The sequence below is a fragment of the Xylocopa sonorina genome, chromosome 8, assembly GCF_050948175.1.
Source record: "Xylocopa sonorina isolate GNS202 chromosome 8, iyXylSono1_principal, whole genome shotgun sequence".
Classification (NCBI taxonomy): Eukaryota; Metazoa; Arthropoda; class Insecta; order Hymenoptera; family Apidae; genus Xylocopa; species Xylocopa sonorina.
This window is the reverse complement of record NC_135200.1, coordinates 12,402,696-12,421,210: the sequence shown is the minus strand read 5'-3', so window position 1 is coordinate 12,421,210 and position 18,515 is coordinate 12,402,696. Positions and strand designations below refer to the sequence as shown.

At 50.2% G+C, this 18,515-nt stretch overlaps 1 protein-coding gene across 3 annotated transcripts in view; it reads right to left on the bottom strand.

Annotated features, from left to right (window-relative positions):
• Positions 1–1,120: 1,120 nt before the first annotated feature.
• The window catches only part of Eip74ef (Ecdysone-induced protein E74), a 136,843-nt gene continuing 119,448 nt past the window's right edge, over positions 1,121–18,515 (bottom strand). For all 3 annotated transcript variants that reach the window (XM_076899308.1, XM_076899307.1, XM_076899310.1), the window contains one exon: positions 1,121–1,932. In XM_076899308.1, coding sequence (XP_076755423.1) covers positions 1,382–1,932 — 551 coding nt within the window. In that variant the 3' untranslated portion in view covers positions 1,121–1,381. The remainder of the gene's footprint in view (positions 1,933–18,515) is intronic.

The following is an 18,515-nucleotide window of genomic DNA, read 5'->3' as shown; positions in this document are numbered from 1 at the left end:
TTTTTTGTATATACAGAGATATATAATGTCTGCTTCAATAATTTTTTTTATGAATTAGTAACACTAGCTTGCTAAATAACATTCTTGGACCTCGTATGTATAGCCAGCACCTTACGTTGTTGAACCCTCAGCTCAAATAGAAGAGTCGCCCTTTTTTTCGCTTATATTTAAAAAAATATAGTGTGTGTGTCTGTGTGTATGAATCGTGTATTCGTGTTTACGTGCTCGCATGTATCGTTTACGGTTGTATGTATTGCGTGATTGCGTATGTGCGCGTGTCTACGTGTGTGTCTGTATATATGTGTACCTCTCCCTGAGCTCGCTCCGTTTAAAACATTTTAAACATCTTTATCGTTTCCACTCTATCGTATTTCCCTCCTTTCTGAATCTTTTCACAGCCCTCATTTCGTTTCGTTACATTTTGTTCACCTTTCAACTCTCCACGTCCGCGTCCGCGTGCATTGTGTTAAGTTTTACCTTCCCGTTGTTTTTCCCGCGATTACCCTCGTCAACACGTATATAACAAATTCCTCTTCTTTTTCTTTTCCCGTTCTAGGTAACATACATAATTGTCTAATATACAATAAATAATTTATCGCGCTCTTGAATGTACAATTGTCCGCCTATATATCCCGACTATACTTTAAGTAATTTATATCCATACTCTAGATTCATCTTGTTTTTCCTTTCCTCATTTACTCTCAGTTAAAATACATTTAATAACACTTGTGACGTAGCATCTTTATCTTTAAGAACTAAATTTTGTACAAATTTGAACGAGCTCAACGCATATATATGTATATATATGTATATATATATATATATATATATATATATATATATATATATATACATATATACATATATATGTATATATATATATATAGGGAGTTTTTGCTTTCAAATATATATATGTATATATATTAAACGTTGTAAAGCTTAGTACGATTACTATCGACGTACACCGTCAAAGTGTAACAAAAAAGAGAAAGACCAAAGAAGGACGAAATTACGGTACACGGGAACTGCGTACGCATATACCGTGGGTAGTTGTCGCCTCGACAAAAACAAAACGTTCATCCTCTCGCGCCAGCGATCGAGCGCGTGCGCGTACTCGCTCTTTTTCGCGATTTAATATATATATCTCTATAAGTATATATATATATTTTTTTCTTTATAATACAAGGAACAAACGAAGTCAGAGAGAGGGCATTCTTTAGATCGTCTGAGGGGTGTGCCAAGTGGGCACGCTGTGGCAGGAAGAGCTGCTCGACGACAATGACATGTTCACGCGAACTATCGCAGCACGAATACGCGAATCACTCTTTTCCCGTAGAGTTCGCCGCTGTTCGTGCTGTTCCCTCGAAGGTCGAGCCTTGTCTCACGCGCCGGTACAGTCGATTTCTATAATATCTTTCGGCACGTCCACGAACTGATAGACCAGCCTCTGTCCGTCAACCTTAGCCAAGATGCCGCGCTGGTAATAATAACGCAGGGCTCTGCCCATCGTTTCGTAGTTCATGTCCGGTTTGTTCTTGTGTAAACCCCAGAGGCGAGAGACCGCCTTGCTGTCCACCAGCTTGAAGACGCCTCTTTCGCGATTCGTCCATTTGATGTATCGGGGGCAGTACTCTCGGTCCTGCAGCAACTTTAACAGGAATTCCCAAAGGTACGTTGTCGAGCCTTCGCGAGATTTCCTTTTTACAGCCGCGCCATCTCCTTGCCGCGGTTTTTTCAGCTTATTCTTTTTCGACCGTGGAGGAAAGCCTAACTCCAACAGGTACAGGTCGTCGGAAACTGAGCTGGTGGCTGCTTGAATTACACTCGTCGGTACTCCACCGGGTCCTCGTGGAGGGCTTGGTGTGCAGGGGGTAGCAAACTGGGCTCCACTGGCGTACATCGAATTCACATAACTGCTATAGCTCTCGGACACTGCAAAAAAAAAAAGGAAGGAAACATTATTAGTTATAAAGATGTCGATCCGTTTTTAGTTTAGATATAATAATAGCATGTTAAGTTTAATTATATAGTTATGAAATATGGATAATCGTAAGAGAATCAGCATTTAAGTTCGCACGATCTCCGACAGCTGGCGCTTCTGCAATTGCTACCATTAGAAGGCAATGCAGGTAGTTAACAAGTTAAATTACGAAGAGAATCAAGTTATACTTTTTCCCCGTGGAATGGACACGTTCGTTTGCCGAAAAATGGAATTTGACGAGACAGACACGATTTTTAACGCACGCATTAAGTCCAGCTAATTGATCACCTCTGAACATTGCCTGGAAATTGGATTCATTTCTTTTACATCTGCTATCGGATTAATTACTCATTTCACTAACCTAGGTAGGTATTTCGATTTTAATCTCGAGATGGATGCGATCGTATTTTCAAGCTCTAAGCTAAGCGTTACGATTAGCGGACTAGCTGTCTTCTCTTCGCGAGATTTGTAAGGCTGCAAACGTAGCGGCTATCATGTTAAAGTTCTCGATTCGTGGCGCACGGCACGGAGAAGAATTTCGCGCTATGCTTCCCAAAGTGTACATCGTACTTAACCGTGCAATGAACTATTAATAGCTGTTCACGGAGCATAGTCGCCGGTGCTTTGCCGTTTCTGTCACCGGATGATTGATGCTTCGGGACAAGCTCTCGCGGCTCCGTCTCGATAACCTTTTTTCTTCGGGGCGGTCGCGATCGATCTCGATTCCACGGCTCACAGCACGGCGCACGGGAAACGTGTACCGAGCGTATATATACACGCGTGCCCCCGTCGAATCGGATACGCGATCTACGGACGATGGAAACATCGTTTACGCGCCGCGGTAGGGAGGTTAGTCGCATCGTTACACAGAAACGTCTCTCCTGCCGGCGCGAGCGCGCCCATACGGATGCGAATGTACACGGATTCGAGTTTATGCCAGCAGCACTCGATTCTACATAGCCATGGGCGTAATAGGTACTAATACGACGTACTTCCTTTTAAACTAATTACATACGTGTACGAAGGTTTCATTAGCATGGCCATCGATGGAAATCAAATTGAAAACTGTCTTTCTTAAAGAGCATGGTTGACATCTAGTAGCAACCACTTAGAGCGATTAAGCGGCAAGAAGGGCTTTCACGGATGGTTTCTTAAAGTCGATCCGTATTCCTCACTTGTTCAATTACCAATAAATTCTCGACAAGTTTGGTAAGTGAAATGGATAAGAGATTTATTCAGGCTTTCGCTATTGTTCGTTCTCGTGATTTTTAGGAAACCAAGTACCAGTTTGATCAAAATTTCGTCGTGGGATCGCATTGTAGCATCCGCGAAAACGAGGAACTCCCGGGATGCCTCGAAATAGAAAGTATTCTTACGCCACTGGTCGTGTGGCCAGTGCCGTGTGTGTGCGAAGAGAAGGAGAAGAGGTGATCGGGTAAAGAGAGGGTTAAGCGAAGCCAAATGAAGAGAGAGAGACGGAGGGTGAGACGCGAGGCGAAGAAGAAGGAACAGAGATAGAACGAATGAGAGAGAGAGAGAGAGAGAGAGAGAGGGGGAGAGAGAGAATGAGAGAGAGAAGAACGAAAGGGTAGGGGAACTCTGGCTGCAGTATGATAGAGGACTGACCCGAGCCAAGGTTGCACGGGTGACGCCATCAAGCTACTAGTGCATAATAGCGCCGCTCGTTCTGAGGCCGCCGCGACTGCGCTAAAATCGGAACTCGTTCTCTGCCGCTTCCCTCCTCAGCCGTTCGCTGCTCCTCTTTCTCGCGTTCTATACGTCGTTCCTCGTAGTTCCGCGGAGGCGCGCCGCGCGGCCGAACGATACCTTTTCTATCTGAAGAGAAGCTTTTCTGCTTCCGAACCGGTGCCAAAGAGGGAAGGTTAAAAAAAAACAAAAGAACAGAGGCAGGGAAAGAGAGAGATCGAAGTAAACGAGGCGGGCAAAAAGATGGGGAGGCAGGGAACCGAATTCTCGAGGTGCCTCTAAAAATAAAGAGAACGCCCCGTTGTTCTCAGGATCCGCGTACATCAGTTGTACAAGACACGAGGAAGGGGGTGTGGAGGGGAGTCAGAGGAACGAGATAGGAGGAAAAATAGAGACGCGAAGTAGGAAGAAGGAAGGAGCGGAAGGGAGACAGAATGAAGATCGAGAGTAAAAGAGCAGCGTAGAGAACAGCTGGAGCGGATCGTGTTTACGCGCCGTATGACTGGCTAGATGAGTCAATCGTAGACCCGTTGTCTAGGAGTCGCGTGGTGGGGGAGCTACTACTTCACTGACCTATACCACGGACGTCGTACACCGAAGGGAAAGACCGCTAGAGAGACGATGCATCGCGTATACACATATGATTGTTCCGTGCCGCGTAGAGCACATCGCCGTCGTTGCCACTCTCTTTGCATAGAAGAAGAGTTGCAGCCCCGACATGTGCCGCGTTACCACCATTTTTTATTCACGTTGGAATGTTTGACGCAATTGGAAAGCTCGTTCATAGGACGAATCTTACGAGAACGTAATAAAATCATCCGGTTTCGGTTACGATGAATGCCATTCTTGCGATTTTTAGTGCGATCTTGCGTAAGCTTGGTCCAAAGAGTTTCGAATCGAGGACCGTTCCTCCGTTTTAATCGCACCGCGCGGTAGTTGAAAAAGTAGGGAGGAGGGAATTGGCTAATTATAAGGAAAAGAATGCAGGCGAACAAGTGGCTTCCTCTTCGACGGCGCTGTTTTCGTCCGACCACGCATTCGATCGTTTCTTCCTGACGACGGTGGCAGGAAGTTTAGGCGAAGCGGCCGGTAACGAGCCGATAGTTAAAAATACGTACAAAACAGGGGAGGGGGAAGGGGGATGCGGAAGGGTGGAGGGACGAGAGGAATCGAAGTTATCCACGGAGCCGTGACTCCCGTTTATTTTGCGAGAATTTCGCGCTAGCCTCGCGGCCGGAAGTACAAGTATAGCGAGAAAGGAGGGAGATATGTATAGGGAGAGCGCGAGAGAAAAAACGGGGAAGCGGGAGGTGATGATCTCGAAGCGAGCCGAGTGGGGATATCCAGGAACGTACGAATCGGTAGGGGTAGTGGTGGGACGGAGTAAAGAGGCGAGTAGACTGAAAGTGAAGGCGACGGAAGAGGAGAATCTGTTGCGCCTCTGTAACACGGCGAACGGATTCTCTCGTATACATTCTCGTGACTCGAATAATTGTTTGAAAAATAAATTCTACGCGAGAACGTAGATAAATGCGTATGTAGACGCAGGAGAGAGACGTTAGAGAGCGGATGACAGGGGATCATGAGGAATGACTATGAACAGACGCGTTGCCAATAGAGGTGTGTACGCGATTAATTTCAAGCATCGGCTCGTTCTCGTATCTAGTCGTTTGTCAATCGTAAGAAGACGCGAACCGGCAGCGGCTCGGTGCGAATATGAATTTTTTCCGTGGCGACGAAAATATCCGCGGGCAATTTACAGGCAGTTGATACGCGCGTATGGACGAGAGTGAAAAGGAAAAAACGAGCGCGAAGAAAAGTGACAGATACGCCGGGGATGACGTTAATAGCCGTGAACCCGTCATTTAGCAAGACGCCTCTGTATACATATGTGTACCGTCGCTGGGCTTTATCGGCCACTCGTATGGCCAACCAATTGAAGGCTCAGATACGTGCGAGGAGTTATCGTACGATTTCCTTGGGACGAGTTACTGTACCAATAAACGCACCGTTATTTCTTTCCCCAGATACTAGCTATCGCCTTGGCGATATTGTTCGTAACCACGATCCAAGGGTGTAGAGGAAGAAAAAAAAGAATCACAGACGATTTACAATAGCGATAATGTCTATTGACGCGTACGATATTAATCGACGATAAACAACGAACTGCAAACATCACTCTTTTTTTTCTACTTTTTCCAGATGATCCGCAGCTTCGTCGTGGCGCTCGAAACGATACGCCTAAAACCCATAGCTACGATTCCAAGCGGTGAATTTCGATCGCCTCTACCCATGTCGCGTGTGTAGGAGAGAAGCTAATCGAAAGGAACACGTCGCGGAGGATGCGGCTGTGTAAGGCGAGTTCTCACGTACCAGGACTTCGAGGCGGAATTCCGCGTGCACCTAAGTGCACGAATGACCCTCAACCCGTCGAGGAGGGCAACGCCGGCGGAAGAAGGATGGAGTGACACGGGTGTGAAGAGAAAAGGCACCGAAACTGTTCGTACGGCATAAACAAAGCGGTCGTGGATACTATATTCGCGCTTGTGTATGCGCGCACGCATGCACATCTACGCGCGCATACGTATATACACGAGGAGAGATGTAGATTTAGGAGGCGGTATGTGTATAGCGGTATACGAGAGTGCATATACTCGCGCGTATCGAAGAATACGTCGAGGGAGGAAGAGAGAGAGAGAGAGAGAGAGAGAGAGAGAGAGAGAGAGAGAAGGAAGGGAGAATGTGAGAAAGGAAGAAGGAGGGATAGAGGATAAAGATGGGGCTGGACACATGAAGAGTGTTGGTGGTGAAGCGTGGTAGTGAAAGAAGAGAGAAAGAAAGAGAGAAAGAGAGAACGAGAAGCAACGGGCAGCGGTTCAGCGGGTGGTGGAGATGTGAATAGGAGGAGGAAGAAGACGAAGAGGCGGTGGGAGCGGGAGGTGGACGAGGAGGATGAGGTCGAGAGAAGGGGAGAGTTGACCTTCAGCTGCGCCGGGAAAGTCAGGCAGTCACTGACCGACAGACTAACTTAACTACTCTATCCTTCTCCTCCTCTCTTCTCCACCTCCATTCGCGACTGGCTAGTCCGATGCACCGTGTGCCTTGCACACACATCCACCGTGTCTCCTTTCTCGTTCTATCTCTCTCTTTCTCTCTTGTGCGCACTCTCTCTTTCTTTGTCCCGTCCGCGAATGGATTCAAGCGTTCCCTTTACTTCTCCGCGTTTCTTCCTTCCCTCTTCCCGACCAGGCTGTCTCTCTTTCTCACGTTCCTCTTCTGCATCTCCCTACTACCGCCATCACCGCGTGCGTCTCGACGTGTAGCCGGCTCCTCCTCTCTTCCCTGTTCCCGTTCCCTTTTTCTCTCTGTCTCTCGTTAGTACCAGACCCCTATCCCGGCCTATTATGTTACCCTACTGCCTCAGGATACTATCTTTAACCCCGAAACCCGTTCAAATTGCGAGCTGCTTTGCGCGCACACGTGTGTACGAGCGCGCCTCCCTCCTCTTCCTTTCCTTCTCTCTCTCTCTCTCTCTCTCTCTCTCTCTCTCTCTCCCTCTCTCTCTCTCTTTGTACGAATTCGTCGTTGTTCTGTTTCTTCGGCACCCGGAAAGGAAGGTAAGACGGGCGACGAGAAGGGAAGAATAGAAAACGATATGCTCCGTGCGTGTACTGAAACTGGTCGCGCGAATCAGAATTCGGTCTTGCGTCTCCGTAGGCTCGTATATTTTCCGCCTATTCTATTTCGCTTGAAAAGATGCTCCGAAACGCGTTTCTGGACAGGAGATATCAGCTAAGAATGCGTCGAGGGATCGTTACACGCGGAGCACGGTGGCTAGTCCGAAAAGCTTCGCTTTCGTCGGGATCCGTGCCGAAGGACGTCGAGGTAAAAGTCTGCTCTTTGATCTCTCGACGCGAAGAGGCAACGGGACGCGTCGAAAAATGCTCGTTCCCGGGTTGCGCGCGGGCGCTAACGCGTGCGCGCGAGCGCGATTGCAATAGACACCGTGGGCGGAACGCATTATTTCTCGGCCGTTTCTGTATTCCTCGAAGCGGCGACGCCCGTGTGGGGGAATACCACAACGCTTCTGGCCTGTCCGAAGCCTAACGAAAAGAACGAGATTTACGTCCGGGAGAACACTCCGCCGCTTTTTCTACGCGTTCACCTTGGCTGCCTATAAAACGTACGTCAAACGTGTGGGCTTCTTCTCGCGATCCTCTCTGCCCGATCCTTTCTCCCTCTTCCACCGAGTGCAAAACCGCCCGTACCTCCCCTTCCTTTCCGCCCGTAACACCCTAGCTCCGTCTCACTCGAAACGGAAATACTTGGGAAAAATAGCAACCGAGAAGTGACGCTGAACGTGTCGCGGATACGTGTGTTACCAGTAGGTAGATACTCTATAACACGTGCACCGGGAGAATAGAAACTGCGGATATTCTCGAAAATGTTGCGCGTCAGAGGGAATATTCACTCTAGAATTCGACGGAAATAACTTGGTCGATTTAGTTACATCGCGACTATTACATTCCCAACGATCCCTGCCACGCGAATGTTAGAATAGTTACTGTTAGCGGTTTTGCGGTTTAGGTCGTTAGACCAAGGGCTGGGGTGCCCGATGAATCAGCCTTGTTTCTCAGCCGCCGGCGTCTAAGGCGACTAACTAGGGAAAGTCTGAGCAACCGAAAACCAACGTCGCAACCAGCAATCCGCTTGAAACGAAGACGCGTACGAACGTCGCACGGCCAATTAATAAAATGACGATAAACTGTTTAACAATCGGACGATGAATCCTACTAGACTCGTGGAAGAGACGAGGGAAACGTGCGCGCCTCTCTCTATACATACGTCGTGGTGGATATTTCTTCGGATCGAAGTATCGCGAGCGTGCATCGTTTGCAGGATACGTTTCTTCGCGAGTTCGTCGATCGTTCGATGGGATTCTTATTACTAGTTTCCTGCTGCCACGTATCGCGGTGGGTAGCTCTTTGTAGCTGGCTCGTTGGTATCCGGAAGTCCCGACACTACGACGGCCGACGACCAACACGGTGCACCTATGTTCTTTGCAGCCCATTATTCTGCTTATAGGTGGACGTACACGTCTGTATATACATGACGCTTCGAACCAGCGCCTCGTTGCATTCAAAAGCATCACGATCGTGCGCGTGTAGACGGGACGCACACGCGAGACCGCTACCACTGTTTTTCTCTTCTACGGATAGGCAGACACGACGTATCGACGTGTGCGTCGTTTAAGCGACGCTGTTCGGCCGAGATTCCTGAAAACCTAAAAGACGGGACGAGTCGCGCGAGGCATCTAGGCTGCATTATAAATGCGCGGTGCGTGCAGCCGCGCGTTTGCATCTCCAGACTGGTCTAGCGCGTGTACTTAGCTACTTGGTAGTCATTAACTCCGTCGTCGGCAGACGTCGTTCGACAGACCATCGGGGGAATAAAAAAGCAGCGCATCGTTTCATCATCGGGCCTTGAATAAACGACTAAGTAGCCTTCTTCTCCCTTCGCCGAGATCTACGGTCTCTGTCGTTTTTATACGCTGGTCGAAGTCTTTTATTGAAAAAAAAAAGGAAAGCACAAAAAGGCATAGTTAGGATCGGTTACGCAAGTTTAGGATACACCTGAGCGAATTTCAGCTTTGCTCTGTATATGTATACCGAATCCGTGGACCGCGGATAGTTTAAGGACACCCAGAAGCAGAAGAAACGGCGTCGAACGGCGAGCGAAAGAGGTGTCTATACCCGGACCAATCCAATCCAACGGCGTGTGCTGCCTACGTCGCACGCATTCTTTTCGTACGCCAGCGGACAAAGGTCAAGACGACGACGGTCGAATGGGAAGAATGCGTGACTCCTCTTCCGTCGTCGCGGACACGACGTGTGCGAGGTCAGTGACCATCGTGCGCGCACTCTCGGTGGGCGCAACTTCTTGCAAGCAGACGAGGAAAGAGAGGAAGAGAGCGAGCGAGCGAACGAGCAAGAAAAAGAGAGAGAGAGAGAGAGAGACAGAGTGCGCCTCCTCGAAGAGAACCAACGGGAACGGGCAGACACACGACCGCAGGGGTGAGCCAGTGGGAGGGAAAGAGACGTTTCGTGGCGCAAAATACCCGCGAGGATATTTAATGGTCGGCTGATACCGAATTTAGAGGCGGGAGGAAGGTAATGCCGCTGTCTTCTCGTCCGAGAGGAGGCAAAAGTGTCGGTCTGTATAAATTCTGTCTGGTAGACAGGGAGCAGAGCGTTACCAGGCACCGGCCAAGGGAACTGGAACTTCGACCCTTTGATTTCGCGCCTCTTAATTGAGATCCGAGCGTAACGAGCCACCACGACCCGTTCTGGCTTGATTTATTTTCGGCCCGTAACGCGTATATTTTCGCGTCCAGTTCCCCGAGAACACTTTTCCACGGCGTTCAACACCACCGTCGTTGAAAGAAAGAATCTCGAGTAGTCCTTTCCGGGAAGAAATCATTGAGGAAATGAAGACAGACGCGTAGGTATCCTCGGCCAAAAGGCGTCTTTCGTTAAAACGACTTAAGTACTCTCTAGGTTGTTCAACACTTTCGTTACAAAGTGTTCGCATTTGCACACGTTCGTCAATACAAATCATCGGTTCGTTGGTAAATTTCGCAATGAAAGTGACGCATTTAAGAATCTAATAAGACGATATTTGTTGAGGCAGTATCGCTGGTGTACTTTGGGTGATCGCGAACGACAGTAGCAGCGAAAATGGACGAGCATTCTCGAAGATATTAAGAGTTATCTGATAACAACGTACACGACGTACCCGTAATGGTGTACAAGATCTACGCTGTCGCAGGGACAGTAGTGGCACTCTTGATATTCAGAGGACGTTATCTTGTCGGCGAGATAACCCGGGCCCGAAAAAAGAATTTGCCAAAACCTTGCCTACACCGCTTCCCCTACTCCCACGGAACCAAGTGTCGATAAAACGATCCGGCGAAATGATTTGGGTCAGTGGCATTGACACGGATCGCGTGGAAGGAGCGTCTTATCTGTCGCTGGAATAATTACAATAATAAGATAATGATTGCACCGTGAATGTAAATAAGTTGGTCGAACGTGTCCACTCGCATGTTTCGCGATATTACATAACCCAGTGAAAGAGGAGAGGAAAGGATGGAAGTTGGAAATCCGGCGGAAAAAGCGCGTGATCTCTCCACGCGGTTTCCGGGAAGTCTCGATGTTAGAAAATATGGCCGCCTCGGTGAAAAGTACCAAATACGGTAGCCACGTCGCGCACGGTGTTGGAAGAGGTGACAACGGGTCCTGAGGCCCGCGTTCTATGTCACGAAACGATGTTTCTCGGCCAGTTGGTTGGCAAGGTCGTATATACTGGCGTAGGTTTCCGTTATAATAATATGTAAAGCAGATGGGTGTTCCATTATATATACGGATAGGGAGATTATGTATCTCGTTGACAGTAGTCGAAACAAGAGTAAACAGGAAAAATCGTCGTTTAAACGACCGAAGAAGTACTTTCACCGCTACAAGAACGAATTATAGCGGGCACGAAAATATAATAAAATAAAAAATGAAGTTTGCGTAAGGTGCAACGCAACGATTGTGCAAATACGCGTGACGCATCGCTAAGGTATACGCGCGAGGCGGTGCATTCTCGTTCCGTAAATGTACAATTTCGGAATGTCTCGATGATTGATAATGGCAGGTGCAGTTCGCGCGTGTTCGAAAAAAAATCGGGGGGATAGAAAAAGAATCGAGAACTAATAAAGAAGGAGGGAGGATCGCGTGACGCGAAATGTTTCGTGCGCGCGGAACTACCGCGTCCGCACTTGATGCCCGTTCACTTTCTCCGATAGTACTAGAGACAGCCCCCCCTCTCCCCGCCCGTTCCCGCATCTTCCTGTTCCTCCCCACCAGACCATATATATCCGCGGGTCTAGGCTAGCTCAGTGGGTCTAGGTCTAGGCTGGCTGTAACGTCGCGTGTGCGTGCAGTATGCACCGACGATGCGGCTGCGTGCATTCGCGCCACCGAGTGCCACGAACGAACGAACGAACGAACGAACGAACGGGCGGACGCGACAGCCACGGACGAGGAGAGACCGTCGGTCGGTCGTGTGCTCGTGCTCTCGCCCCCTTGCAACACGGTGCGCATTATATTTAGACGCGAACGTGTGTGCGTGAATTCTGCGTCCGAGACCGACCCGCCTCGGTTGGACCGGCGCGTCCATCTCGACGTCTCTTTTCCGCTCTCTCGCTCTTTCGCTTCCTCGACGTTCCGCTCTCCGTTACACCCGTCTCTCTTCCCATTTGCCAGTTTCGCTCCCCTGTCTCTGCCCTACGCGTTGCCTTTCATCTCCTATCTCGCTCTCCGTACGGCCTCCCGGTTCTGCTTTGTTTCACCGTCCCGGCGTGGTTCGATTTTTAAGGGACAAAAATCGAAAAGTCCGAGTGTACTCCTGCACGAATATATATCCTAAGGTAGCGGTAAAGAAGAAACGCGGCTTTTTCGGCTGAACGTGAACGACGCATCTTCGTAACGTTTCGCGAGACGAACCGATGAGCGATCGATGATCGAAAGTAGAATAGAATTGGGTTTCAGGTGAGACGTCGCGGACGAGTAACGAGATTTTCATTCTCGAAAGCGATATAACAGCTGGAGATACTGCGCGTCGACTGGAACAACGCGTCGAGAGAACAGAGAGGACCGACGCCTCTCGGTCGGTCGCCATCGGGCGGAGCGGAGTGGAGCAGAGCGCCGGAAATGAATCATTTGAAATTGTCAATTTTCAAGCGCGGTTCACGCACGTTACGCGTGAGGAACGCACACGTGCTCACGCGTGATCGTGTGCTCTGTGCTCGGCAGTCTCTTTCCCTTGGGGGGTTACAGAACGGTGAGATGCCGCGGAGAGGAGAGGAGGAGGCGTTATAACGATTGGAACGCGGCGAGATCAGAGGAGAGACGTGGTATTATCGAGGAAGTGCTTCTGTACACCCGCGGAGAGAGTAAAGATCGTCAAAGGATTGCGTCACACGGTCTACGGGTGCTCCGGGCTGGTGGGTATGAGAACAGACTTTTTTCGTCGCTCGCGATTCGCGCCGGCGTTGCGTAACCCCTTTTACTCTTTTCCCTCGATTAATCTTCTTCGCCGGTCTCGCGCGATAACTGTTCGCGTCCGTTCGTCAAACGAGCCACGATAAAAGAGCGGAACGCCGCGGAGGCTTGTAGATATTACGAAGAAGGAGGAATATATTCGCGCGTACGCGTCTATCTCGCGACGTCGTATTCTTTTTCCTTCCTGTTATCGTCGCTATTATTGAAGGCGACCAGCGTTTCCGATTAATTCGAGCGAGTCGATTACGAAATCCGATTTGTTCGATTATTCATGGAAATTGATTACGAAAATTTTCTAGCGTGTCGTTACATAAATATGGTAGGTATGTAACGGTTAGCCGTTGCGTAAAAGTCGATCAGCGTTTTTCTGCCGGGTTGCCTTTGTACGTGTACGTACGCTTGCACGCGGATCACGCGGTATACACATATATGGAACGAACTGGGACCGTTCCGGGGAACAGTGTCGAAGGCCTGTCACGGAGATAACGAGAATCGAAGAAGGGAAATAAGTCCGCGGCCGTGGTTGGATGCACGCGAGTCCGATCGATGGAGAGGACGGAACGAGGAAAAGAAAAAGGGACGGAGAAAGGCCACGCGGAAGAAAGCACCCGTGTACGCGAATGAAAGTGAACGTACACACGCACGCGGGATTTTATATTGCGCGTATGCAAATACCCGGCGAGTTCGCGATTCACAAACGCGGGGGAATCTTTCGCTCGTTGGCAAGCGAGCAAGAGAAGGAGACAACGTTTCCGTGTACGAGGAGGCAACGTGGCCAAACGAGGTGGGGTGGTAGCCGAACGGATACGAAAGCGAGGAAACAACAAAGTTGCTTCAAGTATTCTGGTTGGAAGTATTCTAAACCGAATTCGCGCTAGAATCTTTATACTTGTACTGCGAATCGTTCGTATTCCCTTTGTATCGGGGAACTAGAGAGAACCAATGCGATTATGCATGCGAGCGGCAGGATACGATATATAGAGCGGCCGCTCGATTTTTAACGAGGGCGCGACGCGGGGAACGCAACTCGGCGAGGAACGTGGAAGAAGTTTGCGGCAGGAACACTTTTGTATTACGCGGCGAAGGATCGAAAGAGCCCAGTGCGAAAGAAGAAGGAAGGACATTGTCACACATAAAAGATCGTATATACCAGCCGCGGGGAGAGAACGTTCGACGAAATAACGCGGTATGGAGGAAGGAGGAAAGAGAGGAAAGAGAGAAGAAAGGAGGAAGAGCGAGAGGCAACCGCGCGCGCGCGTGCGTGGAAGAGAGAAAACGTCGGGAGAGTGACGTAGTCCGTGACGAGTGCGACGAGGACGACGTTGCTCGACGATGCATCCGTGGAAGAATGGAGCGCGAGGAGGACGGAGCGATCACAGGATCGCGGGGAGACGGAAGAAGAGGCAGACGACGAGGACGAGAAAAGAGGGGTGGTAGAGCGCGACATCGTGAAACGACGCTTCGTGGTGGAGCGGAGAGTGTCGGAGAGGGTCAATGGAGGGAAAGAAAGGGAGGCGCAAGGAGAAAGAGAGAGAGAGAGAGAGATACACAGAGGGGAGGCGGTGTGCGCGAACAGAGAGAAAGAGAGGGAGAGAGAAAGGAGAGACAGACGGGGTGAATTGCCGGCGACAAGGTCACCGTCTATACCTCGCTAAAACCGCCGATACGTGCCTTCGGCGTTATACTCGCGTGGTACTCTAGCTGCAGCTCTTTCCTCCTTCCCCCCTCGCCCTGCCACGGTGCTCTGGCCCCTCCGCCGCCTGAACCCTCTCTGTTCCACGCGGATCTGCCCTCTTCCTCTTCCCTCGACGAAGGCTCGCGTATGCGTGTGCATCGCACACCGCCACCTTCTGCACGTGTACGCGCGCACATGCGAGGGCGTGCGCGAGCTAGTATAATAGGAATAAGCAAAGCGATCCTCATGACACGGAGCCGGGTACGTACCGGGGCCTCTACGCGTCGTTTTTTTTAAAAGGAACACGCGTGAAACTCGGCTGCGCTCGGCGGACGGAAAATATTTGCACGGGAGAACACCGGGAGACGGTGAAAATGTTTTCGTTGGTAATTAGCGTCGCGAGCTACTCGATCGAAATTCGTGGAAACGTACGAGGAAGCGGGCCGATATTTTCAACGAGGATCGTCCCTAATCGATTCGACGCGAGGCTACTTCTGTCGCTGCCGAATCTCGTTCAGACCTGTTATCGGTTTCGATCGCCGTGACGATAAGAACGGTAACCGGCTTATCGAGGCCGCGGTAATTCGCAGACGAATCGAACGAATGCGTCACCGTCGAATGGAAAGTACGAGAAGCGATGCCGTTCTCACCGCGTTTAGATTCCACGTGTGCCTGGCAGAGGAGGTTGTCGGAGGAGAGATCGAAAATATTTGCGAGCGGCAGTGATTCGAGCGAGAGATTCGATGCTAAAATTTCATCCCGTTACCACGTGTACCTGTTATTGCTAATGACGCTGATAACGCGTACCTTTCTCGCGTCAATTCTCGCGAATCAGCTCGGTAGTTTAACGTTAATATTCCCTCGAACCTGTTACACAAGCCAGATATGCAAGTACCTACGTGTAACTGAACAGCGCGCGAGTAATTAGGGGGTAAAAGACGAGCAAATCTGACGTGGCGCAATAGTGGTCTTCGAACCTTCGCCAGCCGAAGACCTTGAAGGAGGCATCGTTTATTCGCCGCTCGCTAAGTTTTCCTCCTCCCTGGCACGCTTGTCTCATCCTTTGCACCGATTAATTTTATCGTGGTAACATCATCTGCGCGTCGCAAATATTTTCCTCGCGGATTTGCCGGTCGACAGAGCTCGCGGGGAACGGTTCCTCCCTGCCCTCGCCTCCGGGCAATCGATTCGGCTCACCGTCTCCTCTCCGATAAGCTGGATCAGCCAGTGATGATGACTTTTACACGCGGGACGGGGAGAGAAAAAAAGGGGGAGAAAAAAGCGCGGAGAAGGAGAGAGAGAGGTCTGTCCGGTTGAGAACCGTCTGGTGCAACAGCGCTATGCATTTTTGCCGGCGGCAGCGGCGGCGGCGGCGGTGGCGGCGGTGGCGGCGGCGGTGGCGGCGGCGGCGGTGGCGGCGGCGCTCTACACACACGCGGCAACGAGCACGGCGTGGCGTATATGAGATTATACGTATATAGCTCGCGCGCGAGTGCCGTACACCGCACCTATACGGCCGCGGACCCCGACAGAGTGCACACACAGTGGAACCCGCTCTGATAATATGTACACTGCAAATATACAATACTACAATACATATATACGTCGGTAGGGGCAGAGACCCAGGAAGGACGCTCACTGCGAGGCTTGGCTGGCTGGCCGGCTGCCTGTTCGCCCGGCTGCCAGCCTCTCTGCCTCTGCCTATCTGTAAAACCCGTGTCTCGTTTCCTTCTCCTTCTTTCTTTCTTCCCTTCCCTCTTTCTCCGTCCCCTATACGCTTCCCTCCTCTTTATACTTGGTATTTTTTTTTTCATCTCCACCGATTCTTCGTCTTCTTCGTTGGCCTACCAGCAGGGGGGACGTACCGGCGGGGGTAGCGGGCCGAAAATCGAGGCGCAAAATATCGCGCCACTTCCGGACGCGCGGCCATTTACGAATTCATCGGCGGAATCGAGGCGGGCGCACGCGCTGGCCTTTTCTCGTATTCAGGACGATTACCGGGTGACACGCTGAGTTTTCGGACACGTGTATCCCGGTAAACCGTGCGACTGCCATCCGATTTCCGGTCCCGTGCGCGGGCCGTCCTGTAGCGCGTGCTGCGCGCGCACCGATCGAAAGTGAAACAGGCGCCCAGCCGAACGAATAAAGTATTCGAGGAGCGGCGGAAAGAGTTTCGGGTCGAACAATTCCAGTCCATAACCTTCCCCTCGTGGTATCGTAACGAATGCCGAGGTTTAACGCCGGGCTCATGAATATTCAGCGCAGCTCGCTGTTTAAAAGTAACTATGCACTTATTATCGAGCCGGAGTATTTGTAACGCAGTTCGTGTCACTTTCAATTTCCTTCTCTACGCGGAAACCTCTGCACGCGCGTTGCATCGGCAGTTCGCGGAAGGAAGTCGAAAAACTCCACCCTCTGGGAAATGAACGTAAAACCGTGCGCTTTATCAGGAATTGATATTTTTCAAACCGTTGATTCGATCTCTCTCTCCCTCTCTCTCGTGCGATGAACGAGATCGTTGAAAAGAGATAATTCCCATTAGACAAATCGAACGTTTTGTATTTGCAATCGCAACGAACAAAAGTTTTCCCGTTGAATAGGTCTGGTTCCCGATGGAAAAAAAAGACGCGGACGTGCGCAACACGCTGGTGTAATACTGCACGAGGTGTCGATTGCCCCTTTGAAAATCGCGTCGAATTCGCGGCGACACGTTATTTCCTGCTTTCGCGTCATCGTTTTTTGAAAAACCCGGCCTCGCGTCCTCGGCCTACTATAAAATCCGACACCGTCTACGCTTCCTTCCCGAGCGCTAACTAAGAGGACATTAATCAGCACCCGATGGCATCGTAACCACTGTCACGTGCAACCGGTGTGAATGCACTTTAACGCTTTTAACACTTTCGCTTCCCGCGTCGTTTCTCCCGGGCTCGTCTTAATCATTCTACCAACTCCTGCACGGGGAAACTTACAGCGGCTTTGTATCATCAAGTAATTAACGACCGTTTAACAACAATCAACGTCTCTATATATACGAATATTATACCGTCTCGTTCCGAAGTAGGTGCACGGGTGCATACAGAAACAGCTGCATTTTACGGTCGGCTAGACGCGAGGAATTTCCGTGATATGTATATTCTATTTGGAAATAACAGCGGCGGGTACACACAATGGGCAGCGTTACGTAGGTACGCGGTCTTTCACGGAAATATCGAGTTTCGCGGCGAGATGCCGCGTTGAATAGAGCGCTGTGTCCACGGAAAAGGCGATTCCTCGGTAGTAGGCCAGGAAGTAGACCGGCGCACCCCTTCCTAGTCGACCTAGACCTACACCTAGACCTAGCCTAGCCTCAGCCGCGGCGCGCGTTTCGCTCCTTTTGTTTTTGCCCGCCGCCTTTGTTGCACCTGCTCTCGGTTGCTTGCTTGCTTGCTCGCCCGCTGCGCTCTCGACCGCGCTCGGCCACGCTCGGGACTTTTCCTCTCTTCGTGGCGTGAAACGAGGTGAGCGGCGGCTATTTAGTTAAGGAAACGCACTACGGCGCACTTTCGCGTTCGAGTTACCGCGTGAGACCGGACGACGGGTTTACGACACGTTAACTTTGCGTTTGCTTTATGTTAATTCGCGTCTGGAATTTGTTTAGTTACCGTAACGCGGCTGGCTCCGAGCATTTTACCCGTCGCGCACAAGCTGAGCACACAGTTTTGTTCTCTCTCTCTCTCTCTCTCTCTCTCTCTGCCACCGTGTTGTCGAGAGCATTAACAATGTAACGATTTACCCCGACGAATGGCACGATGCTTTATGCGTAAACGTTGAATACTGAATGTCGCTGCATATTGGTAGTTTTTGTTTTTCTCGTCCACGAATTCTGTCGGATAAACGTGAAACGCTTTACGCGGAATCATGCGTCCCGGTAAAAGCTACTAAAAGCACAAACGCCAAAGCTAAAAAATCGTTGCTCTGTTATTAAAATCGAATAACATGCTTGACGTTCGATTTTTGGAAAATCTAGTAGATATCCAGATAGAATGAAGGTATTCGAGAATTAATT